This window comes from Hemicordylus capensis, chromosome 5 (genome assembly GCF_027244095.1).
Source record: "Hemicordylus capensis ecotype Gifberg chromosome 5, rHemCap1.1.pri, whole genome shotgun sequence".
Taxonomy (NCBI): domain Eukaryota; kingdom Metazoa; phylum Chordata; class Lepidosauria; order Squamata; family Cordylidae; genus Hemicordylus; species Hemicordylus capensis.
The window spans coordinates 144392107-144419388 of NC_069661.1; the positions used below are offsets into that span (position 1 = coordinate 144392107).

General features: G+C 40.4%; 1 protein-coding gene across 8 annotated transcripts in view; it reads right to left on the reverse strand.

The window, feature by feature from the left end:
- Positions 1–27282, reverse strand: part of ITPR2 (inositol 1,4,5-trisphosphate receptor type 2) — a 352451-nt gene that overhangs the window by 97863 nt on the left and 227306 nt on the right. For all 8 annotated transcript variants that reach the window (XM_053252991.1, XM_053252992.1, XM_053252990.1 and 5 more), the window contains 7 exons: positions 17393–17501; positions 16548–16735; positions 15638–15821; positions 10741–10997; positions 9098–9298; positions 1926–2036; positions 1381–1476 (listed from right to left, as the gene is read on the reverse strand). In XM_053252991.1, the coding sequence (XP_053108966.1) occupies positions 1381–1476; positions 1926–2036; positions 9098–9298; positions 10741–10997; positions 15638–15821; positions 16548–16735; positions 17393–17501 (1146 nt within the window). The remainder of the gene's footprint in view (positions 1–1380; positions 1477–1925; positions 2037–9097; positions 9299–10740; positions 10998–15637; positions 15822–16547; positions 16736–17392; positions 17502–27282) is intronic.

Sequence of the window (27282 nt, forward strand, 5' to 3'; positions counted from 1 at the left end):
TTTAATGTGGTGATTCTCTTTATTTAGCAAGGGGAGGGTAACTGGCCCTATCCACCCCCAGCACAGTACTTCCAGTGACTGTTGCTGGTATCTATCTTATGTTTCTTTTTAGATGGTGAGCCCTTTGGGGACAGGGAGCCATCTTATTTATTTATTATTTCTCTGTGTAAACCACCCTGAGCCATTTTTGGAAGGGCGGTATAGAAATCGAATGAATGAATGATGTGGCCCTTTAAACATCACCTGCAAATTGCTTCTTTGTAAGTGGCTGCACATGGCTGAAGTAAAATTTACATGACCCAAGCAAGTGGGCAGGGGCTGACTGAGATTGGGTCCCACCTATATGTCTGTACCATTTAAACATTTCTCCAACTGCATGGGAGTCACTGACCAAAAAGCAGATCTCATGGGGCTAGCATAACTTTTCATGAGCCATGGTGCGGCAAACTAGCTAAGAAGATGAGCTATGAATTATACAGTCTGTGGTTCAAATGTCAGCTCTGCCATGCGATCCCTAGGTGACCGTAGGCAAGCCACTCCCTCTCAGGCTCAAACTGCCTCTCCAATCTATATTACGAGATTAATAATACTGATCTACCTTACTGAGTTGTTGTAAGCATTACAAAAAGATAAGGGATGTGCTGAAACATGATTTGGTGAATCACCAACACAGTCCCTTTTAAAATGAGGGCTTCCACAGCCCCTTTAACAAGGAGGAGAGCAGGTCCATACCTGCTCCTCCCCCCACTCGCCGCCACTTCTGTAATCCTGGCATTAGGAACATAGGAAGCTGCCATATACTGAGTCAGACCATTGGTCTATCTAGCTCAGTATTGTCTTCACAGACTGGCAGCAGTTCCTCCCAAATATCTTCACATGCCGGTAGGGCATCTCCCGGCTGTCCCTGTGTGCGATGCCAGAATGCACATTTGAATGGTCAGCATGGTTGCTGACCATGCAACTGGCCGCCGCGCATGCAGCTGCTACCCACACTGCATCCTTTGGACAGTGCAGTTCTCTTTTGAAAAAAACACACAACAGCAAAAGTATGCTTTATTTAATTTAAATCTGTTTGTATGGTTAGGTTTATATCACAAACCAAACAGGTTCTCAGTTTGTAATGTTCTCTCAGAAAGCTTGCTCATTTATGGTAATTTACTCAAGAAAACGATCACCAAAAAAGTGCTTGGAATGATGATAAAAATAAATATGCATGCTTGACCTGTTTAAAGAATTGTTTGTGTATTAGTGATACCATCGATGTATCACGTAGTCATTTTTTAGCTCCCCAAACTATTAATATCAAATCATACATTTGAAAAAAAATAATGGTGCTATTTTCAATTATAAAGCTTATGAAAATTACAAATATTTACTCACCAGCTCTCTTGGTCTCATGTTGAAAAGGATTCTTTCTGCGTTCTCACTGTCATGCCTGCTTTCCATAATCGCTAGCAAAAGCTTGGAGGCATTGTTCTGAAGACACAAACACGAATTAATGCACAGTTAAAATCTATTTTGTGGATTAATGACCCTTGCTTTACTTGAGATTACTGAGGGTGCTTTCTTTATTAGATAAGATTTTATACTGCTTGCATTTTTTGTTGTGTAAAATCTGGTCACTTCATGTATGTGCAATAGCTGAGAAGATGAGAGCGGGCAGGGAACTACTCTGGCTCACATGCATTCAGTATACACACTTTGGCAAATATATGCATCAGGCCTCACGCAAAGGATATGCTGGGATACTAATGGGAGCAGGTCTAGGCCTCCGCAGCAGCAAAGTATCTTCAGTATCTCCCTGAAGTCCAGTGTAATACTGAAATGCAGCTAAAATTTCACTGCTGTGAAATCATATATACACATCAGTTTAAAGTACTGGGCTAAATAAGAGCCTTAAATGAGTGGATACTTCAATGTTGTACCTTCAGCTGAAGCACTAGGTCCATGCGGTATTTTCCAAGAGGGTTGATATCATTCAGGATCAGGGCAATGATAATGTCTATGCCATTAGATTCATGTGTAGCTATGCAAGTCTAGAAAATATAAATAAATACATAAACCACTGTTGCATACAACAAACAATACACATTTTCAGACACAAGGGTGTGTATGTGTGTGTCCTTTGTGGCCACAGATAACTTGATCAGTTTCTGAATCAGTGTCTAGACACTGAATGAAAATCTTCTTCTCCATTACTTCAACTTTTTTCTTAGAGATAGACATATTAAAAGCTGCACATAATAAGGAAACCAAGGGCTCAGTTTATAGCCTTTCTTTTCCTTTCACTTGACATTAATAGAATCTGACTCTTTCAGCTTATTTGCAGATGGTAAAGTAATTTTATGAACAGTTCATGACATTTTGTGATGCAATATGTCTGAATTTAACCTACACATATGAACTGATACCTCCTAAAAGATTAACGAATTTCAAACTCTCCTCCACATAGTTCATGTGATTTTATTTATGTATTTGAGATCTTGGGGTCATGGTGGACAGCTCGTTGAAAGTGTCCACTCAATGTGCAGCAGCTGTGAAAAAGGCCAATTCCATGCTAGAGTTCATTAGGAAGGGGATTTAAAATAAAACTGCCAGTATTATAATGCCCTTATACAAAACTATGGTATGGTCACACCTGGAGCACTGCGTACAGTTCTGGTCACCACATCTAAAAGAGGACATTGTAGAACTGGAAAAGGTGCAGAAGAGGGCAACCAAGATGATCAGGGGCCTAGAGCACCTTTCTTATAAGGCAAGGCTACAGCACCTGGGCTCTTTAGTTTAGAAAAAAGACGACTGTAGGGAGACACGATAGAGGTCTATAAAATCATGCTGGGTATGAAGAAGGTGGATAGAGAGAAATTCTTCTCCCTCTCACATAACAATAGCCCATGAAATTGATTGCCAGAAAATTTAGGACCAAAAAACAGAAGTACCTTTTCACACAACACATAATCAACTTGTGGAATTCTCTGCCACATGATGTGGTGACAGCTCACAACCTGGATGGGGTTTGGATAACTTCATGGAGGAGAGGTCTATCAGCGGCTACTAGTCAGAGGGCTATAGGCCACCTCCAGCCTCAAAGACAGTTGCAGGGGAGTAACAGCAGGAGAGAGGGCACGCACTCAACTCCTGCCTGTAGGCTTCCAGTGGCATCTGATGGGCCACTGTGTGAAACAGGATGCTGGACTAGATGGGCCTTGAGCCTGATCCAATTTTATTTATGTATAAAATTAGTGCCTCACTCTTCTCATTAAGACTGTCAAATTTTAAAACAATTACAAAAATAATTAATCTTAATATTTGAGTTCTTGTTTATTCTGCAGCAGCTCCAGCAAATGAAATCTCAATCAGAGCAAAACTGTGCAGAAAGTAATCCACTATCCTGCATTACTGAGACAATGTGTGTGATTTGCTTTGAACACTGTTCTATAGCTGCTTCCCTGACAACATAAAGTGATCTTATATAGATTTAACTAAAGAATTTATTCAAAACCAACTCAATTTTCTCCTTCTCTTTTCCCTCCCTCTTCCTTTCTGACTCCACCCCACACATTCTATACAGGTTCCCCACTGGGACTAACTTCAAAACAATAAAACATAAAAGATACTGTATAGAATACAAACAACATTAAAAAGAGTAATATAATAATCCCGGCTAACTTGGCAAAGAGGCACCTTTTAATGTGGTGATACTCTTTATTGAACAGGGGAAGACTAACTGGCCCTATCCACCCCCAGCACAGTACCTCCAGTGACTGTTGCTAGTGTCTATCTTATATTTCTTTTAGAGCGTGAGCCCTTTGTGGATAGGGATCCATCTTCTTTATTTATTATTTCTCTGTAAACCGCCCTGAGTCATTTTTGGAAGGGCGGTATAGAAATCAAATTATTATTATTAATAATAATAATAAGAAGAAGAAGAAGAAGAAGAAGAAGAAGAAAATAAAATCGCCAGGCTTAGCTCAGATGCTAGTAAATTGAAAGATATGAAAGACAAGAAGAGGAAGAATGAAAACGCCAAACAGTATCTGATCCAAAAATACCACCTAGATTCAAGGAAAATTAGAGAAGTCCTGGAAATAATAAAGCAGCAAATAACAGCAGTGTCAAAGAAGATTAGCAGATACGAAGCCAGAATTACACAACACAGGCAGAATCTCCAATTCCAGTCGAATCAGAGACGTTTCTACCAAAGCCTAGAAGGAGAAACTGCAAGAAACGTAGAAACACCAAATAAACCGTGCAATTTTGGGGAAAATTATGGGACAATCCAATAGATTATAATAAAAAAGCAGGCTGGATGAAAGAGGTCGAAAAATGTAACCAACAAATGCAAGATCTAATAATAACACCGGAATTAATAAGTGAAAGAGCAAAGAAAATTAAAAATTGGACTGCACCAGGTGACGATGAACTGCATGGCTTTTGGCTTAAACACCTAACAAGCCTTCATAAACAACTATCAAAACAGTTCAATCACATTTTGCAAGGAGGTGATATTGAACAATGGCCAACAACTGGGAAAACTCATCTCATAATGAAAGACCCAGCAAAAGGTGCAGTTCCAAGTAATTATAGACCGATAACCTGCCTGCCAACCATGTTCAAATTATTAACTGGAATAATAGCAGATGAAGTGATGCAACACTTATTAACTAACAAACAGCTTCCAGTTGAACAGAAAGGAAATTGCCCGAATACCAGAGGAACAAAAGACCAGCTGCTGATTGACAAAATGATTTTAGAAAATTGCAAGAGAAGAAAAACCAATCTAAGTGTTGCATGGATTGACTACAAGAAAGCCTTTGACTCATTGCCTCACACATGGATACTAAAATGTTTAGAAACAACGGGTGTCAGCAAAAACATTCAGATATTTATTTTAAAAAGCAATGAGCATGTGGAGTACACAGTTAACAATCAATGAGACACTTGGACAGGTTAGCATTAGAAGAGGCATTTTCCAAGGGGACTCACTATCCCCTCTGTTGTTTGTGATCGCCATGACTCCACTTTCACAAATACTAAACAAAACAGGCCTCGGATACCAAACATCTAAAACATCAAGTAAAATCAACCATCTGCTGTACATGGACAATCTGAAGTTGTATGGAGAGTCCCAGTCAGAAATCGAATCACTGTTAAACACTGTCTGTATATTCAGTAGCGATATAGCAATGGAGTTTGGACTAGACAAGTGTGCTGCATTAATAATGAACAGAGGGAAAATAACAAAAACAGAAGGAATAGAACTGCCCAATGGAAGCAAGATCAAGAACCTGGAAGAGAAAGAACATTACAAATACTTGGGCATACTCCAGGCTGATAACATTGCACACACTGAAGTTAAAAGAAAAATTAGAAGTGAATACATCAGAAGAGTTAGAAAAATCCTCAAGTCCAAACTCAATGGCGGGAACACCATACAAGCCATAAACACCTGGACTATATCTGTTATCAGGTACACTGCAGGAATAATAGACAGGACCCAGGCAGAGCTAGAGACGCTGGATCGTAAGACCAGGAAAATCATGACCATCAATCATGCTCTGCACCCCCACAGTGATGTCGATAGGCTATACCTCCCTCGCAGCTCAGGTGGAAGAGGAATGCTGCAAGTCCATCAAACAGTAGAGGAGGAGAAAAGAGGCCTTGAAGAATATATCAAGGACAGTGAAGAAGATGCACTTCAAAAGGTCAAGAACGAGAAACTATTCAACACCAATCAAACAAAGCAGGCCTACAAGAAAGAACAAGTCAAGAACCGAGCAGAAAACTGGAAAAATAAGCCACTGCATGGTCAATATTTGAACAATATAAGTGGAAAATCAGACATCACCAAGACCGGGCAATGGCTTAAGAATGGCAACTTGAAGAAAGAAACAGAGGGTTTAATACTGGCTGCACAAGAACAGGCACTAAGAACAAATGCAATAAGAGCAAAAGTCGAAAAATCCACAACAAACAGCAAGTGCCGCCTTTGTAAAGAAGCAGATGAAACCGTGGACCACCTAATCAGCTGTTGTCAAAAGATCACACAGACTGACTACAAACAAAGGTGTGACAAGGTAGCAGGGATGATACACTGGAACATCTGCAAAAAATACAAGCTACCTGTAGCCAAAAATTGGTGGGACCATAAAATTGAAAAGGTTGAAGAAAATGAAGATGCAAAAATATTATGGGACTTCCGACTACAAACAGACAAACATCTGCCACACAATACACAAGATATAACTGTAGTCAAGAAGAAAGGAAAACAAGTTAAAATAATTGACATAGCAATACCAGGGGATAGCAGAATAGAAGAAAAAGAAATAGAAAAAATCACCAAATACAAAGATCTACAAATTGAAATTGAAAGGCTGTGGCAGAAAAAGATCAAAATAATCCCAGTGGTAATTGGCACCCTAGGTAATAATCCCAGTGGTAACTGGCACCCAGTGCAATTCTAAAACAACTTTAAGAGCACCTCAGCACCATAGGGGCCACAGAAATCACCACCAGCTAATTACAAAAAGCAACTTTACTGGGAACAGCCTATATTCTGCAACGATATCTACAGGTGAAACTCGGAAAATTAGAATATCGTGCAAAAGTCCATTAATTTCAGTAAAGCAAATTAAAAGGTGAAACTGATATATGAGACAGATGCATTACATGCAAAGCGAGATAAGTCAAGCCTTAATTTGTTATAATTGTGATGATCATGGTGTACAGCTCATGAAAACCCCAAATCCACAATCTCAGAAAATTAGAATATTACATGGAACCAAGAAGACAAGGATTGAAGAATAGAACAATATCGGACCTCTGAAAAGTATACAGTGTACTGTGCTTGATTGGCCAGCAAACTCGCCTGACCTGAACCCCATAGAGAATCTATGGGGCATTGCCAAGAGAAGGATGAGAGACATGAGACTAAACAATGCAGAATTGCTGAAGGCCGCTAATGAAGCATCCTGGTCTTCCATAATACCTCAGCAGTGCCACAGGCTGATAGCATCCACGCCACGCCGCATTGAGGCAGTAATTGCTGCAAAAGGGGCCCAAACCAAGTACTGAATACATATGCATGCTTATACTTTTCAGAGGTCCAATATTGTTCTATTCTTCAATCCTTGTCTTCTTGGTTCCATGTAATATTCTAATTTTCTGAGATTGTGGATTTGGGGTTTTCATGAGCTGTACGCCATGATCATCACAATTATAACAAATTAAGGCTTGACTTATCTCGCTTTGCATGTAATGCGTCTGTCTCATATATCAGTTTCACCTTTTAATTTGCATTACTGAAATTAATGGACTTTTGCACGATATTCTAATTTTCCGAGTTTCACCTGTATAATAACAGCAACAACATTGATAATAAAATTCAGCCATCCCAGGTCCTTGGGAAGGACCCGATGTCTGGATAAAACTAACCAGTCAATAACACCTGTCTGTGTAAATAAATAAAAATAATATAAATGCTAAGTATTATTGCAATCAACACCTTTATTAAATGAAAGGTATTTAATTGGCAGAGAGTCTCTATCAACCAATCACTTTGTATTATCTGTATGATTCAGCTGTCAAGAACCCTTAAGCCTCATTCTTATTTATTTATTTATTTATTTATTAATTATATTTGTACACAGCCCCTAACATCCGTCTCTGGGTGGTTTACAGCAACAAACAAATTATAACAGAAATTAAAACCGTAAAACAATTCAAAACCACAAGTCTGTTTAAAAAGCTTGGTTGAATAAATGTGTCTAGAGATTTTTAAAAAGTTGTCAGAAGTGGGGAGGCTCTTTTACAAGCTTAACTTTCCAATTGAGACAAATGAGATCAAAAGTACTTAACTTTGGCTGAATCATGCCCATAATACATAGCATTAATGTTTATATTGGGGTTTAGATTACTGTATCTCGAGCTTATATCATTGCAATGTACTTCACGTGGGACTGCCTTTGAAGACTTCTTGCAAACTTTTGTTAGTACAGAATGTTGTGGTGAACTCGGACTGCCTGTTTTGATAATATCTCAGCAGGTCTGAACAGCTTCACTAGCTGCCAATCTGTTTCTGGGCACGTTTCAAAGCATCTGTACTTACCTAGTACCTGAAAAACTACTTACTACCACATGAACCTGCCCAGACATTATTACAAATCTCCCCACTGTCTGGAGTTCAGGGGGTGGAGATGAGTGAGAGGGTATTTTAAGTCATGGCCCCTTTACTCTGGAACTCCTTCCCCCAAGGAGGTTTGCCTGGCACCAACTTTATGAAGTTTTGTGCCAAGCCTCCTTGGGGAAGGAATTCCAGAGTCAAGAAGCCATGATTGAAAACGGGCCATTTCGAGTGTTTCAAGTTCGAAACAGAACACCTTCAAATGAAGGGCCTGTTTCAAGCTTGGAATAGAATGACACAGTTCTGAGCTGGAACGTTTCAAGGGTTCCGAGTACCATTTAGGAGGCATGTTTTTCGCTTGTTGACTGCTCTTGGCACTGGCTTCTGATTGGCTTGTGATCTCCTTGCTTCTTGGTTGGCTTGTTATCATACAAATCAACTTGATTTGTGGCGCTTGGAATGCTCAGAACACTTGAAACGTTCTGAGGTTGTTCAGCTGAAACAACCAGCTTGACCGGTTGTTCTGAAGGAATGTTCTGGGAATGAATGAATGAATGAATGAATGCGGAGATGATGATAATGATGATGATGGTGATGATGATGATGATAATGATGATGATGATAGCCAGGTTCTCTTACTTACAACCTGAAAACCCTATAAATACCTTAACATCTGAAACAAATACATATAGTATTAGAGTCCTGGACCATTAGGGACCCCTTTATCAATATTAATTGAGAATACACATCAGAGAAACCCAGACTTTGTTTTTTAAAACTGCTGGTTTCTTGTTATAGTCAAATTTTCAAAAGCATTTTCAGCTGTCCTTGGAAATGAAATGCAAAACATCTGATGATTTAATGTTATTAAGAAGATTACTTCAGTTTCCCCCTCTTTTGAATGATTATGTGTGTTTTGGAGTATTCTGAGTTATGTACATCGAAGTCAGAGTCTTCACTGGTTGCTTGAGTTACCTGGTTTTCATGGCATGGGCCTTGGCAATATTCTGTCAAGCTTTCCAGTGTTTGGTTCACCAGAGCTACATTCTTCTCATTGATGTACAGGCCCAGAAGTCCTAGGCCGCCCGTTGTACTTCCACAAATGCAGTCCAAAAATTGAAGAGTCTCACATACTAGGTTGTAATTGGTCTTGTTGTTTTGATTTCTTAAAAAGTTCTGCAGAAAGAGGAGAAATATAATGCTAATATAGACACAATATTAAGCAAGTTGGCTCATTTTAGACATCATGTCAATCCATGGTTAAGGGAGCTTATCTGTGATGGTTTCGTGTGATATATTTGCAATCAGCCTGCAAAACTGAATGAGAAACCATGGTTTGAATGAGTTTGCATGCAAAGCATAGTTTATAGAAATGATGGTTTGGAATCATGTCTGAATTGACAAACCACATATATACCTATTGCTCCACCTCCAGGACTATTACACCACAGATATGGGAGTACACTTGTGAAGCTGAGCATTGGAATTGATGGAAAATTAGCGCAGACAAGCAACTCTGTGCAATTTATGCACGTATTTGTTAAAAGGGTATTTATCCTGCCTTTCTGCCCCAGTCTGGGGCATTCAAGGTAGCTATGGTCTCAGTGTAACAATAAAAACAACCATGGTTTGCCTGTAAAACCTATGGAAGCACAAGTACAAATGATGGTTGGGCATGATGTCTAAATTGCCAATATTAGACAATGAACAAACATTTTTTGTTTGATTTTATTTTATCGTTTCTCTACTTCACATAAACTGCCAAAGCAGAAAATATCAATATTAAGTAATGCAAATTAAACAGCCATATTTCTGGGAATTATCACTAACCTTTTAAAAGCTACTTTCCATTATGATACACATTATGTATTATTATATAACACATGGCATTAACCATATTCACAAGTTTAAAATGTAAAGATAAATACATATCACTTATGGAAGAATCCATTGACTGTAAATTCAATCCAGCACATTGTTACAGTCACTTCAAGTAGATCTGCAGCCTCAGCCTACGCATGTTTATTCAGAATTCACTAAGACTTACTGCTAAGCAATTGCCAGCTTTAAAACACTGATTTGCAGCCAATGGGACAAGGTTTGGCTTTGAAATTTTCCTAGACAGAATTCAAAGGCTTGGCACTGCATGAAATTCTTAAGTCATCAGTCCATGATAAACATATGCTTTGTATGCAAAAGGCCCCAGGTTCAATCTCTGGGATCTCCAGTAAAAAAGATCTTGGAAAGGTTGGGGAAGATCTCTGCCTAAAAATATGAAGAGCTAAGGCCATTCGACTGTACTCAGCTTAGCTGGACCAGTAGTCTGACTCTGTACAGGGCACTGTAGAGGGAAGAGGGGATCAATGAAAATCATCCTCTGCATGAATGGAACGTTGTATAAGTATTAGTCTAGATGCTGTCAACAGGACTATTCAAAATTGATTTGGTAAAGTTTAAATAATAATAAAGGAGGAAAACAGTCATGGGCTGAAAATTCAAATAAAATATAGCTCTTGCCTTTCAAAACTTATTAAATGATAGGACCTACTTTTTCTCCTATATGGCTGTTTCTCCCTTTACAGGGATAGGAATAAAAAGCTACCTACTCAACAGCATACCTGGAGTTCTCGATTGTGATTCTCACATAATAACTGAAGAAATCTCAATATTGGCTGCATTATTACAATGGCAGGACTCATTGTCATTTCTTCAGAAGATTTTTCTTCTGAATGTGCCAGATCTGTTCCTGCACTCATAAGTTCTATTTCTGGGTCCATTCCTCTACGGTATACACAGTATGCTTTGGACGTTGCTGTTGAAGCTTCTGTTAATTGCCCTTTCATTCCTTCTTTCAGATGCATGTTTGAGTCCCTTACTGCAGGAAAGATAACAGAAATATCATTAACAACAAATATAAATTGGGGGAAAGGGTATGGGCAGATACAACTAAATATTTCCCAAACTAGATGACCTCCTTATTCTCACAACTTGAATAGTAGGCTAGTACTCTGTTGTGGGGGTAAAGAAGTTTTAAGCCTTCCTTATCAGATCCTCACAACATCTGAGGCCTAACGTGTTGGGATCCTGTAAACACATTCTGGGCTTTAGACAAATAGAGACAGATAAGGTGGAATCCAGGTAGATATTGCTGTTAATCAGTCAGAATTTGATGCAAAACTGTAGCATTTTCCATGGGGTATTTAGCTTGTTGGTTTTTCAATAAACAGTCATCAGTAAACCTGATCTGGCATTGAACATTTGCTAGACACTAGAATAACTGTCCACATAACAGTAAAATCTTTCTAGCTCATAGTGACCGACACACGTTTGATTCAACATTTTGTAAGGGCATGATCTGGAAGTGCTTTAACAGCATGGGCATAAACATACTCAATATACTGAACTCAATCATGGTATCTATGATAACATTGATCAATTGGTTCCCCCCAGTCCAAGAACCTGAAGTTGGTGCTTCGGACAATCATGTATCTTGGTTTAGGAATATAGAAAGCTGCCTTATATCAAGTCAGACCGATTGGTCAGATTGGTCCATCTAGCTCAGTATTGTCTACACAGACTGGCAGTGGCTTCTCCAAGGTTGAAGGCAGGAGTCTCTCTCAGCCCTATTTTGGAGATGCCAGGGAGGGAACTTGGAACCTTCTACATGCAAACATGCAATTGCTCTTCCCAGAGAGGCCCCATCCCCTAAGGGAATATCTTACAGTACTCACATGTAGTCTTCCATTCAAATGCAAACCAAGGTGGACTCTGCTTAGCAAAGGGGACAATTCATGCTTGCTACCACATGAACAGGAATATGAAGAATGAATATATATATATATATATATATATATATATATATATATATATATGAATATTTATATATTTTTATTTATATTCATTGCTACCACGAGACCAACTCTCCTCAGTTTGTTGGAAATAGCTGAGTTGAGCCAAAGGTACACCCCCATGAGGTGGCCTGCTTTGCATCACCTCACAGCCATTGATCCCAATGGCAAGGGGGGCAGACTTACCTGGAACGAACCAGGAGTGAATGCAGAACATGGGTTCAAACACAATGCACATTTCATTGGGGGCAGCATTTAGTCTGGCAACTTCAAATCTTGATTACAAATGTCAGTTTGAGGCTATGAGTGAACCGCCAGCTCATGCATTGGTGTGGATTCACACTATCGTGGACAGCTGGGTAACTGGAGTTGCATATAGGCTCCACATGATGTGTGAACCTGCCATACATCCCTTGAAACTGCAGGTAAGGATTGCATGACTCAATACTCCCTTCATGGTACCAAAAATTCCTAGTGCATAGAAACACAGATGAGGAGAAGGGTTCTAGCCTATTCTTCTCCTTGTCATGCTAGTTTTCTAAGTATTGGGATTTTTTTTCCATGAGAGAAGCATTCAGTCATGTGGTCCCTCACCTGCTGTCTCAAGTAGAATAGGTATTGAGGCCAGATCAAGACAAACAGCTCATCAAGTAGTAAAACTGTTCCTGAAGACCAGGCCTCAAGAACCTTCGATATGGGCTGGCTTTGAAGTTGGCCAGAGTTTTTAAATTACCGATTATGTTAATAGTGGTTTAAAATTGCACTCCAACAACTCCATTTTAGCTGTTGGTTTGCAGACCAATTCAACATGTTGGTATTGATCTAGAAAGCCTTAAATTGTCTGGGAATGTACATTTCTAGATGAATCTGCCCAGATGGTTAGGTGACTTTGTTGAATTCGTTCCCCAAGGAAGTTCATATGGCCAAGGAAGTTCATAGGGCAGTGCACTCACAGAGAGGCTGGTGGATAACTGTGTAAAAGGCTTCTTCCACAGCCTACTGAGGGCAGAGGAGAAAGTGATTTTTGCTTCTCTCCCCTCTGTCAAAAGCTCTTTTAGCTTCCAGAAATATGTCCCTCAGGTCTGCATGAACCTCAGAAACCTATTTCTGCAAGTAAAAATGGGTTTTGGAGGGAGAATCGGTTCCCTCTCCCCCGCTGCCTGAACTGAGCTGTGGTAGAAGCCTTCAGTGCAGCTATTCTGTGTTGCCCTTCTTCCACCCTTATAGCACTGTGGAAGATATGGCCCATTGTCCATATGCAATGTGCTGCTATTTTTGTACTGTTCTATTCTAAAATGGATAGCAATTGGTTTTGTTTTATTCTAATTCTACAATATTCTTAAATTGTGGCATATGGTTATATTGGCTGATGTCTTGGCTAAGTTACTTGAAGAAATCTCATTGAGAGTACAGGTGAAACTCGGAAAATTAGAATATCGTGCAAAAGTTCATTAATTTCAGTAATGCAAATTAAAAGGTGAAACTGATATATGAGATAGACGCATTACATGCAAAGCGAGATAAGTCAAGCCTTAATTTGTTATAATTGTGATGATCATGGCGTACAGCTCATGAGAACCCCAAATCCACAATCCCAGAAAATTAGAATATTACATGAAACCAATAAAACAAGGATTGTAAATAGAACAATATTGGACCTCTGAAAAGTATAAGCATGCATATGTATTCAGTACTTGGTTTGGGCCCCTTTTGCAGCAATTACTGCCTCAATGCGGCGTGGCATGGATGCTATCAGCCTGTGGCACTGCTGAGGTGTTATGGAAGACCAGGATGCTTCAATAGCGGCCTTTAGCTCTTCTGCATTGTTTGGTCTCATATCTCTCATCCTTCTCTTGGCAATGTCCCATAGATTCTCTATGGGGTTCAGGTCAGGCGAGTTTGCTGGCCAATCAAGCACAGTAATCCCATGGTCATTGAACCAGGTTTTGGTACTTTTGGCAGTGTGGGCAGGTGCCAAGTACTGCTGGAAAATGAAGTCAGCATCCCCATACAGCTCATCTGCGGAAGGAAGCATGAAGTGCTCCAAAATCTCCTGATAGACAGCTGCGTTGACCCTGGACTTAATGAAGCACAGTGGACCAACACCAGCAGATGACATGGCTCCCCAAATCAACACAGACTGTGGAAACTTCACACTGGACTTCAAGCATCTTGCATTGTGTGCCTCTCCATTCTTCCTCCAGATTCTGGGTCCTTGGTTTCCAAATGAGATGCAAAAGTTGCTCTCATCAGAAAAGAGGACTTTGGACCACTGAGCAACAGACCAGTTCTTTTTTTCTTGAGCCCAGGTAAGACGCTTCTGACGTTGTTTGTTGTTCAGGAGCGGCTTGACAAGAGGAATACGACATTTGAAGTCCATGTCCAGGATCTGTCTGTGTGTGGTGGCTCTTGATACACTAACTCCAGCCTCAGTCCACTCCTTGTGAAAGTCCCCAACACTTTTGAATGGCCTTTTCCTGACAATCCTCTCCAGGCTGCGGTCATCCCTGCTGCTTGTGCATCTTTTTCTTCCACACTTTTCCCTTCCACATAACTTTCTATTAATGTGCTTTGATACAGCACTTTGGGAACATCCAACTTCTTTTGCAATTACCTTTTGAGGCTTTCCCTCCTTATGGAGGGTGTCAATGATGGTTTTCTGCACAACTGTCAAGTCAGCAGTCTTTCCCATGATTGTGATTCCTAATGAACCAGACTGAGAGGTCTGGTTCATTTAAAGGCTCAGGAACCCTTTGCAGGTGTTATGGATTGATTAGCTGATTGGAGTGGGACACCTGGAGCCTAGACTGTTGAACCTTTTCACAATATTCTAATTTTCTGGGATTGTGGATTTGGGGTTCTCATGAGCTGTACGCCATGATCATCACAATTATAACAAATTAAGGCTTGACTTATCTCGCTTTGCATGTAATGCATCTATCTCATATATCAGTTTCACCTTTTAATTTGCATTACTGAAATTAATGAACTTTTGCACGATATTCTAATTTTTCGAGTTTCACCTGTATTTAAGAGAACATCTTCTTCACTATGATACCCATTGCCCGTTGAGATCATCTGGAGAAGTTCGTCAGTTCCCACCAGCTCGTCTGGTGGCTACACAGGGACGGACCTTCTCTGTTGCTGCCCCAAGACTCTGGAATGCATTCCCTGCTGAAATAAGAGCCTCCCCATCTCTGACAACTTTAAAGAAGTCTTTAAAGATACATTTATTCACCCAAGTTTATTAACTAGACTTGTTGTTTTACATTATTTTAAGGTTTTAATTTATGTTTTAATTTGTTTTATCTTGATGTAAACGGCCCACAGATGGAAATTTGAGGTGGTATACAAATATAATAAATTAAAATAAACAAATTAATAAATTAGTAAGACATGTTAGTCATCTCATGACTAATGACCTATTAATTTTAATAGGACTCCTGTTCAGTAATTAGGATGTCAGCCATTAAAATGTATTGTTAGCCATCTTGGATGAATAATACAAGCTAGGAAAGCAGCATATAAATATTTTAAACAAACAAACAAACAAACAAACAAATATGCATGGAAATGGAAAATCACTGCTGCTCCACCAAATTTAGAAGTGCTCTTTATCCCAGTGAAATCTCAGTTGGTGATGAAATGCACCTCTTGTACTCTTTACCTCTGCTTTTTGGAACAGACACAGTCAGGTCATTGTCATCATCCTTCTTTTTGCTCCCCAGGTCCATAGTGTTTACAGTTACCGTTGATCGGATTTCCTGCTGGGCTGTTTTCATCCGATCATACAGAACTTTAAAAAACTTCTCAGACTTTTTCTGTTCATTCAGTTGCTGATAAAAGGAATACTGGGGGAAGGGGGGAGTTCAAGTTGATATTAGTACATGAATAATGAAGAACCTTATCTATCATAATTCTGGACCCACAATTAATACATTGCAGCCTTGCAAAAGAGATTTGAGGGTGGTCATCCGCCACCTGTACCAGGGATGAAGAGAGTTGTGTCATAGCCCCCATGGTACTGTGCTGTATTTCTGGATTTGAAAGTCAGGGTCACCTGGAGGAAACTGCTACATCCTTTGGCAACCTGGAGCTTTCCCAGAGAGCAGGCTTTACCAACGGGTTTTCTATGAGGCTTTACTGCGAGTTCAATGTTTTTTTTTAAAAATGCAAAAAGTGGATTTTTTAACCCTGGATATAAATCAGGCTACACTCTAACGCATATTGAAAAACCCAAATTGTGTGCGAAGTGCTCCCCGATAGATCACAGGGACTTTGGGGTAAAATTGGCCGATATGTAAACGCACACCTCCATTCCGGAGGAGATGCGAACTAAAAAGCTGGGTGTGAAAAACTTCCAGGTGACTCACGAATTGCAAGGCTGATATACTGATAATTTCTGATGGCAGCAAAGGAAACAAATACTGTTTATCTATTTAGTTAACTTACATTATTTAAACTCTGCTTTTCAAATTAATTTCCCAAAGCCACTTACATTGGGGGGGAAAAATCCTCAGGACTCTGAGGATGCTCATATTGAGTATAAAGATACTAAAGAAATACCAAATAAGTACCTGAATTTGTGTGTTTCCACCTTCAAGCAATGCAATGCCAAGCAAGATGGCTTCTGAGAATATCCTGTCATTTTTGGTACTAACTATAACATCTGTTACTAATTCTGATGCTCCTTCTTTATCCAAAATGCACTGAATATCATGCATTGACACACCAGATTTATCGGAATCTTGTCCTGAAAAGCTACCTGGAATAAGGAGAAATGTATAGCAATAATCAGATGTTTTAGAGATTTTTAAAAACTCAAACTGAAATAAAATCACTCACAGCTAAGTATCTTCTTCTGTAAATTATATAGGTCACAGAATTCAGGTATGTCTGAACAGAATTTTTCAATTATTCCATTTAAACTTATTTACTGAAACCTTTAATTAATACATTTACCTTGAAATCCTATGTATTACATAGGATTACAGAGGAAGTATGTCCCTCTGTATAAAATGGAATGGACCATGGGTGTATGCACAGGATTGCAGCCTGGGCCATAATCCAGCATGGAATAGAATACTCACAGTCCTGGGCAAAGTTTTTACATTAGAAGACACTGAATATCATCCAGCCACAGTTAAGCACTTTAATACTTACCTAAAATGAACTCCATTGCATACACTGAGACTTACTTCTTAGGAAACATGCATAAGATCGAGCTGCAAGACCCATAAATTTCAATGGGAGAGTTACCCATGGAAATCTCTCCCATGGAAATCAATGGGACTTAAATGCGATTGGTTTTTGACACTGCATGTTTACATTAGATGATATAGATTTGCATGTGATTTATTGGAAAGAATAGTAGCATTCCATTTATTTGCCTTAAACTGGTATTTTTAAAATGTATTTTTACCTCCTCCTTGAGTAGTTTTGCCATAGTTACTGGATAAAGGACCATTGATGCTGCTTCCATAGTCACCTTTAAAATAACGATTGAGAAGTATTTTCCTGAGGTTGCTACCCTTTAAGAAGAAAATAAAAACATATGAAAAACCAGTTTTCTGGAAAATACATCAGTGAGTGAATTTATAGTTTTGTAAATGACCCCACAAACATATTCAGAATACATAGTTCATATCTAGCTTTCTCTCTTCACTTTAATGGTGGATGCACCTCAGTACATGTATGCGCATCCTTCCACAAAGGGATGAATGCAGTTAACTGCCCTCTATATGGAAGTGAATGGACAAAGCTTTGCATGGAGCGGATTTCTGCCAACAGAACCCCCTTGGACTACTGAGTACACCAGAGACTTCCAACCCAGGAGCATGGGATTGAGACTATTAAGTGTGTTTGTCTTCTAACACATTTTTAATGAAATGTCCTGGCTTAACATGCTTTTTTGTCATCTTACATTAAATCAGGGGAGCAGATTCTCTCGCTCCTTTTTTCATATTCTGAATGATGGTGTTGTTAGCAAGGGTGGTCAAGAATGTTTTTGATCTCCGACTCTTAGCCTCCACAGGATGTTCTCTCGGTGTATTCCCAATGCGTAGGCGTGCAGACAGCTCCACATGCAAGCAGACCCTACATCTGCTTAACCTGTCTGCACTGCTTTGTCTGCAATGCAGATGGGTGAAAAGCTTGCACAAATTGAAGTCAGCGGCAGTGTGGTTGGTACTAAGGCTGTGAATCGCACTGGACCAATCATCGGGTCTGAGGTGATGCAAGCCTTATCAGAGCATTTTTCTCTGGAAACCATTCCAGATAAATATTCCTCTGCTATCAGAAGACGATTCAATACCATACCAAGTCATATCAGTTTGGTATTAAATAGGGTGGAGGTGGGGCTTACCTTAAGCAAAGAGATGGCATTACAAGGGGCCTAGACAAATTCATGAAGGACAGGTCTATCAAGGGCTATTAGTCTGGTGGTTATAGGCCACCTCCAGCCTCATAGGCAAGATGCCTCTAAATATCAGTTGCAGGGAGCAATAGCAAGAGAGAGGGCATGCCCTCTAGCCTGTGAGCTTCTCAAGGACACCTGGTGGGCCGCTGTGTGGAACAGGATGCTGGACTGGATGGGTCTTGGGCCCGCATCTAGCAGGGCTGTTCTTAGGTTCTTAGCTGGTTTCTGTGAAGAATGTGGTTGCGCCCTGCAACTATAAGAATGACAATTTTTCTCCCAGCAATGCACCAGAACAAGGACACAACATCATGATATTGCTTCCTGCCTTGGTGCATTGTAGGGAGGTACAGTGGAAGCAAAGACAGTGTTTTAAAATGCTGCCAATGTGGCTGCCAGAAGGAAGCTGCTTTCTTCACCAAATCTGGCTCTTCGCTCAAGGTAAGCCCCCTGCCCTCCATCCTGATGCATCAGGCTCATAGGTATTTTCAGCTTGATGCAATCCTGACCTTCCCCTGCATCATTAGCACAAAGTGAGAATTGTTAGAATCAGAATCAGGGCAAGAATTCAGCCCATGCACTGCCCTAGCAGTTACAACAAAAAACATCTGAGATGGATCTAATCTGCAAACAACCACCCACAACTGCACCTTAGGACTTTGGAGTCCCTTGTTACAGGCTTAGAAATGGGCATTCCAACTACTGTTACGGTGAAACATCATCCACTATGGAATTACATTGATACTGCAGCAACAAGATACCAGCATATTTGCTGGAGCAACTTGCAGGAGCCCATATATTTCTATGTACTTGTGTTATGAATAGCAGGCAGAGTATTTCATTTATTTTTCCTCCCAAGGAATAAGTGAGATGGGATCCTCTGTACTTAAGAGTCCATGTTTAAAAATAGTGGCCAAGAGCCAAAGAGCAATTCTGTACATGCCCAATGGGATTTGTGACTATTTCTTCTTGAAGAACACTTACATGCTATATTACAAAATATTTTAAACTCCCCTCAGTTTCAAAAGTTGCTCTCCATACAGCATGAGGGGCTGCTATTTGAGAAACACAAATACAAATCCCCTTAGGACTGAGGAACTAGTTGTGTGGTTCTCTGGATTCTGGCTAGTGCAAATGTGGGGTCGGGGAAACCTGATTGAAATAGGAGGAATTATGAGTTACACACAATTCCAAACTAGTACATCCAACACGTCCCAGAATATTTCAGTGGACAAATTTATCCATCAGAAATGCTGGTTCCAAGCCAAAGCATTGAGTATTATGACTCATGTGTTCTAGAATATGTACAGGGCTATACGGTGTGCCAGTTATGGGTGTACCGAAATAGTCTTGCTTAAAAATAGCATCATCATGTGTAACAGTAAATCATTCCCAGGGGAAGAAACCCACCTCAACAGTTTCATGGAATAATTATTCCTATCACGCTTTCCTTCTTTTTTCAGAGGAACAGTCCATTATAAGTCAACACACCATTGCAATGAACCAGACGTACAGCAAACATTAATACATTTTAGAAAGTACAGAGATTTAGAAAGTTTTATACTGGGCCTTCATAACTCTTGGAGTTGAAATGATGCTCTCCATGTATGCCTTCAGAGCTCACACCTCTATCCAAAGGAATGCACAGGGAGCTATATAAGGAGAGTATTTTCATAGAAGTTAAAATATCACTGGGTTTGGGGGGCAGGGATTGTGGGTTTTTTGTTGTTTAGCAAGGAAGAATCCATTTCCCCATTTCCTCTCCTAAACAACTGATTGGCCAAATGATCAGCTTTTTGCAACAACTATATCGACACAGTCTCAACTGTTGCATCAGAAAGAGAAACAGTAAGCGCAGGACCCATTTTGCATGGGCTTCCATATCTAACTGAGGAACACACACACAGAAGCTTGCTTCCATTTGGCTGGAAGTATGCTGGATTTAGGCATTAATGCTAGATTTGGGCATTAGGCTGTAACAAAAAAGAGTCAACATTGCTGTAGCAGCAGGTACTGTCTGGGGAAAAAGAACTCTAGAATCTATTATACATTTTTAAGAATTTGGTTTTTTGTGCAAAATAAAGTCATGAACTACAGATACCAAATTTTGCATGAACACTCCTGCCGCTTAAATTAGCCAAATGCATTATTTTTTACACTGGGATATACTTGATGAGCAGTTTAAATATATATTTTAGAAGGAATTCTGAATATCATACTGCCTGATTACCTGCAGATACCAAATTTTGCATAAACAAGTCAGCCACTTAAATTGGATGAATGCACTTCTTCTTTGATGGGAATATGCTGGGGAAAGGGTTTAAATTCTTTTTTGTATTTTTAGAAGAAATTCTGAATATAATTATCATATTTTGACTGTTATTGTTCTCAACTGATCTTTAACACTCAGTCATCAGATCTATAATTCCAAACAACATCATGCCCAAGAGAAGCAGAAGATCTTTCTCAGATTCAAATTTACTATGATTCAAATTTGTCATGTGTGGTTAGGGTTAGGTTTATTCAATAAAAAGAATAATGCTTTCTTCACCAAATCTGGTGAGTTGAAATTGTACAACTTTACAATTTGTAAATTACAATAATGTTTTGAGTTGAAATTGTACTGTTATTTTACATCCCTTCTGCAAATATATTAATAAAAAATTCTAGTACACATATTTAATTTCTTGAACTTTCCTAAAAGTGTAATCTATGCAAAATGACTTTGATCAACAATGGGCCTCATTGACTAGCAGAAAAATAAAACTAACAGAGAGGCTTTATGGGCAGGTCACACTTAACATGTTCTTTAAAAACAAATAGTATGTTTTGGGTCCTACGATCTTTTCTCAGAAAGCTCAAATCTATGTAAATTTCATCTTGCCTCTCAATGCAGACTAGCACTGCACTGAGATCCAAGGTTGTATTGAGCATATTTTTCCCTTGAAAAGGGATTTCAGACTCAGATATATTTTTCTTCTGTACTACAGCTGTTCTTCACAGACAGCATTACTCTAAAGCTCCTAGTTCACCAATGAGTTTGAATATGTGGGCTTAAAAAAAAAATTAAGGATATTTTTCAGTTATCATTTTCAATGCCCAATTTATATACTCCCCAGGGATTTTTTTTTTAAAAAAAAGTCTCTCCACTTTTAGCCTTAGTGTAGAAAATTAACTGGGCGTGGTTTGTTACCCACTAGATCAGGGATTCTCAGCGTTGGGTCCCCAGATGCTTTTGGGCTTCAACTCCCATAACCTCCAACCCAAGGCCACTGGGACTGGGGATTATGGGAGTTGAAGATGGGAGTTGAAGTCCAAAAACATCTGGGGACCCAACGTTGAGAATCCCTGCACTAGATAACCAAGATATGTCTTCTACCTACAGAGTGTCTCTCTGCCACAATAGACAGAATTAGCATCTTTAGTCAAATGCTCTGACTTGTCATAAGGACTAGGGATGTGCCCAAACCACAGTTCAAAGCTCAGTTTGAGCACTTTGTAGAAAATCGGATTGGGAACTTTAAGGGAAAGGAGAGCAGGTGCTTACCTGATCTCCAATGCCCTTTCCAGCTTCCTGTTGGGGCAGTGCACATTCCAAAAAGCCCCTTGCATCGTCAGCAAACAGGGTGTGTGTTGCTGACCATGCAAATGGTGCCTGTGCATGCACAGACACCACGTGTGTGCTCACGGCATGAGGGGCTTTTTGGGATGTGCACTTTGGGGGATCTGCAGGAAGCTGTAAGGGGCGGTGGAGCACAGGTAAGCACCTGCTCTTTTTCTCCTTAACGTTCCCAATCCTGTTTTCTGCAAAGTACTCAGACCACGCTTCAAACCATGGGGCAGGCACATGTGACATTAATGACACATTAATCTGTCCTTTACACCTGATATGGAGTTGTCATAAATATACTTGACATGTGCTACAGAATCCCTGCATGTTCAAGAAAATGAGGGAATGTGTTCTAGGGTATACTCTTATTTCATGAAGGTTGCTCACCAGATCTCTAGAGCCTCACCATCTCCCTGCATCAACAAGAGTGCAGCCTAGAACACATGCAATATTCCCAATGCAGCTGTGTATAAGGAGATCATCTTTAGTGGTGAGCAATCTGTCTTTCAGGGAAGTTTGTCTGTTGTTACAAAACTTCCCATTGAGGAACCTGGGATAAGCTGACAAAGAACCCTGGTATTCCTTGGAATACAGTTTGAAGTCATAGACTATAGATGTGCTAATTGATTCAAGTTTGTTTTTTGAAACATAGGATTCTATGGAGTCTTTTAGGAAAGGTTTAATAAGAACTAGCTAGGCCAGGCCCAGAACATCTGTGCCTCCGGCCGGCCCACCCACCTGCCACCTCCTTTCTCTCTCCACCACCCCTGTTACTTGCTGGCCAGCTGGCCCATTTCTTCTCCCCCCCCCGTCAACTTCTTGGCCCCCCTCTGCTGGAGCTTTCTGGCTGTCAGGCACGCTTCTTCTCCCCCCCCCCCCCCGCTTCTCCGCACCGCCTCCCCACTTTCTGGCCGTCCGGCTGACCAGTTTTGTCTCCCCCACCCGCTTCTCCTCCCCCGCCCCCACCGCTTTCTATCTGGCCCACTTTGTCTCCCCCCCAGCCAACTGCCCCTCCCCCATTTTCTGGCTGGCTGGCTTCTTCTCGCCCCGCCCGCTTCTTCTCCCCTCCCCCGCTTTCTGCCTGGCTGGCCGGACTGCCCACTTCTTCTCCCCCACCCCCCTGCTTTCTGGCTGGCTGGCCATTGTTTTCTTTGCCCACCAGCCACTGCCGCAGCCGCCATGTTCTTCCCTCCCACCCTTCCCGTGGCTATCCGGCAGCTCTCCGAATTCTCGTGAGAGCTGCCACGCATGGGATTAGCCACAGGTATGCCTTAGATAATTAAATATATAGATTAAAAATTGCCCACTTGCCCTTTTATTTTGTGGGTTGGGTGGTAGGTAGCACCCATCATGCCCTACCACCCATCCCACTTTGGTGTCCCTAGGACGTACCCATGGGAAACAATGGGGTGATTTGAGTTCCCCATTGTTCCCTTTGGCTGAATCACTCAGATCGATCTGAGTTGATTCGTCAATACAGTCAGCAATGGCTGTTTGGATGACTCAATCTGAGGATTTTGCTATTTGATTTGAGCTTGAATCGAATAGCAAAATCCAATTCGTGCACATCTCTACCATTGGCTTCTATTTAAACAAACAAACGATTATGAGAAAGCAAAAGTACAGTGCAGTAATATGTTTATCTGAACACTTTTATTCACATTTAGGAACACAAGCTCTCTCCATATGCCATTTATAGTGGATTGAATTACTTCTATAGCAACAGTATATGGGTGGAGAATGTAAATAGCTCTCAGCTGACTCTCAATTCTTAACGACAGTAGGAGACATAGTATAGCTTTGAAGAGACAGCATAAAGGTCTTATTGTTACCCACAAATACCATTCTTTTGTCTCTAACAATAGTTGCATGGAGACAAGAACAAAGGCACAGGGAAGCAACAGTAATCTGTAAGTGATTTTTCTAAATAGGATCTGATTGATAGAAAGGGGCACATATTTCCAAAAAAGAAATATGGTTTTAGAGACAATTGCATACCAACAAAAGTTTGTTTCCAGTATTTAATTTAATTAACCTAGTTGTTTCTATTGAAACAAACCAACTCCTCTTGATTGTGTACATTCTGTTTTTCAGACAAAGTAATTAATACAAATGCAAAAACATTTGGGCACATGTGCCACACATCAAGGCCAAATTATGAGTTAAAGATAGTCTAGGCTGGGGCTCAGGTGAGTGAGCTACCTGGATTGTGAATGTTCAAGCACTAAAATCCTCTTAAAAAGCAGAAGGGCACCACAGGTGTATGCAATATTAGTCCCTGCAACTGGCAGGGAGTATTAAACCTCTTGATATAAATACTACTTTTTGTCCCTGCACTTAGGGCTCCATCTTCCTGCTTGCAGATTCTCTATATCCTCTAGACCTGTGATCTTTACTATTTCTCAAGCAGGCAAACAATCTTCAAAGTGAAAGCCATTCTCACTTTACTGTGTAACCTCCACACAGTACCGGAATTTTCTCAGGGCTGGGAGGGCCCTTTCAAGGAGATGGAGCCCTCTCTTAAGAGGAACATAGGAATCTGCCTTATACTGAGTCAGATCATTGGTCCATCTAGCTCAGGATTGTCTACACAGACTGGCAGGGGCTTCTCCAAGGTTGCAGGCAGGAGACTCTCTCAGACCTATCTTGAAGAAGCCAGGGAGGGAACTTAGAACCTTCTTCATACAAATGCTCTTCCCAGAGTGCCACCATCCCCTGAGGGGCATATCTTCTTCTTCTTCTTCTTCTTCTTCTTCTTCTTCTTCTTCTTCTTATTATTATTATTATTATTATTATTATTATTAATTTGATTTCTATACCGCCCTTCCAAAAATGGCTCAGGGCAGTTTACAAAGAGAAATAATAAATAAATAAGATGGAACCCTGTCCCCAAAGGGCTCACAATCTAAAAAGAAAGATGAGAGAGACACCAGCAACAGTCACTGGAGGTACTGTGCTGGGGGTGGATAGGGCCAGTTACTCTCCCCCTGCTAAATAAAGAGAATCACCACATTAAAAGATGCCTCTTTGCCAAGTTAGCAGGGGACTTATAGTGCTTATACATGTAGTCTCTGACAGTGGGGAGACTGTAGGGAAAGCACTGGGAAGGATACACTGCCCAGCACTCTATGCATGCTTTCCAAGATGGTGCAGAGGCTCAAGGGAGTTCAGTATCCCTTACAGGAGCCCTACTGGCAGTGCAGCATTGCACACTGGGAATGGTTCCCTCCTCATGGTTCCAAGGAAGTCTGCAGAGTACGCAGCTTCAGCCAATGTTGTGCACAGGCCCGAATAACAATTATTCAGGGAGTTGCACTTAGGGTTGGTGGGAGCTGCCACTGAATCCTGGCCTTACAAGGAAGAATACTGGTCTACTAGGCCTAAATTTGAGGATAGCCAGCCCCTGACAATTATTTTCTTCTTACTCTGTGGTTTTAAACTTCTTTTTCTTTCTCTCTTGCTATGCACATTTTAATTTTTTTTTAAATTTTACACATATATCCCACTCTTCCTTCAAGGAGCCCAGAGCAGCGTACTACATACTTAAATGTTTCCTCACAAATGTTTCCTCAGCCTAGGTTAGGCTGAGAGAGAAGTGAGTGGCCCAGAGTCACCCAGCAAGTCTCATGGCTGAATGGGGATTTGAACTCGGGTCTCCCGGGCCTAGTCCAGCACTCTAACCACTACACCATGATGGCTCTCATTGATAGCAACATATAAATAAATAAGATGAAACTATGTTGTATACTTCCAGCCCAGGACAGATGAACAAATGAAATATCTCAGACTTTGCACACAGCCTGTCTCGATTAAAATCAATTCGGGTTTTGCTTCAAGTGCATTCACACTTCTTTTTGGCCAATGTGTGTCTGTTGCTATAATATGCAAGTTGAAAAATATGTACCAGATTTTCCAGCAGCCTCTCTTAGAGAAAGTGGCCACCCACACACCTCAGCTGCCTCTCATTAAGCAGGGATGCCCCAAGCTGCAAACACACAGATGTTTCAGTCCCCTACATGTTTAATGCTACGCCCACATGTATTTCCAATGTGCCTATCAAAAATGGTACATGATAAACCAATGTTTATTACAAAACACAAGGCAAATCAATCAGTTAAAAATACATCTAAACAGTTACCTGCCTTTTTCTTTCCTTATTTTAATATTAACTGTTTTTTAAACATCTAAATGAAAATTACATTTTTTCCCCATTTTATGAGGATGCGTAAAAAAGCGGAAGTACCAAAACTTTGTAATGAAAATTTAACATGCCAAAAACAGCATACTGGGTTCATTCAGTACAGATGGTTTAGTGGCACCTCACCCTCAAATGAACATAATAGTCCTGCTGGATCAGACCAAGGGTCCAGCTAGTCCAGCATTTTATTTTTTCACTGTGCCCAGCAAGATGCTTCTAGGAAGCCTAAAAGCAGAGCCTGAAGGCAACTGCAACTGCCCTTTCTGCAGTGTTTGTCCACAACATCTAGTATTTAGAGCTAGCTTTACAACTTCTAAACTCAGAGGTTCATAGATGCAGAACTCCATCTAATCCTTTTTAAAGCCATTAGGCATCCTCACATCTGGGGCAGTGTGTATGCCATAAGTTAATAATGGGTTGGGTGAAGGAGATGTCCATCCTTTGTCTTTCTGGAATCTACTGCCAATCGGCTTCATTGGCTGACTCCAACTTTTAGTGTTACAAGGGCAGGAACAGTTCTCTCTATCCATTCTCTCTACACCATTGACCATTGCAGAAGCCTCTTATCGTCTCCACTCTCATTCCCCTGCAAATAACAATGTTTTCATTGGTTTGGAAAGCTTTGTCTTGTGCTATGTGATTTCTACCATTATCATTCATTTCAAATGGGAATAATTTCCTCTTTATTTTCTCACTGAAATAAATAGAAATGAAAAGTGTTGAACTGTGACTGGATGGTGCTTCAGGTTTCAATCTCTTAAGACTGAAAAAAATAGGATTTAAAACATGTTGACAGACAGGATTTGGTGAAATCATCAAAGCCAGAGAGGAGGCTTCAGTAAGATTTCCAGTGAAGGGCTTGAGCATATAGTTCATTGCTCCTCTCCATTATTCACAAAGCAGAATAATTTCTGCTATGGGCTAAGGAGGAAGTGGATGAAATTAGCAAAAGCAAACCTCTGGCAGGGAAGGGAAACAATCTGTTCTGGCTCAGGAAAAACAAGTTGTTCTAGTAAGAACTAATAGCCTACTTTCCTTTCGTTGTCTCTACATCTTGACTAAATTTGGTGCAAACTGAGGTCCACAAGT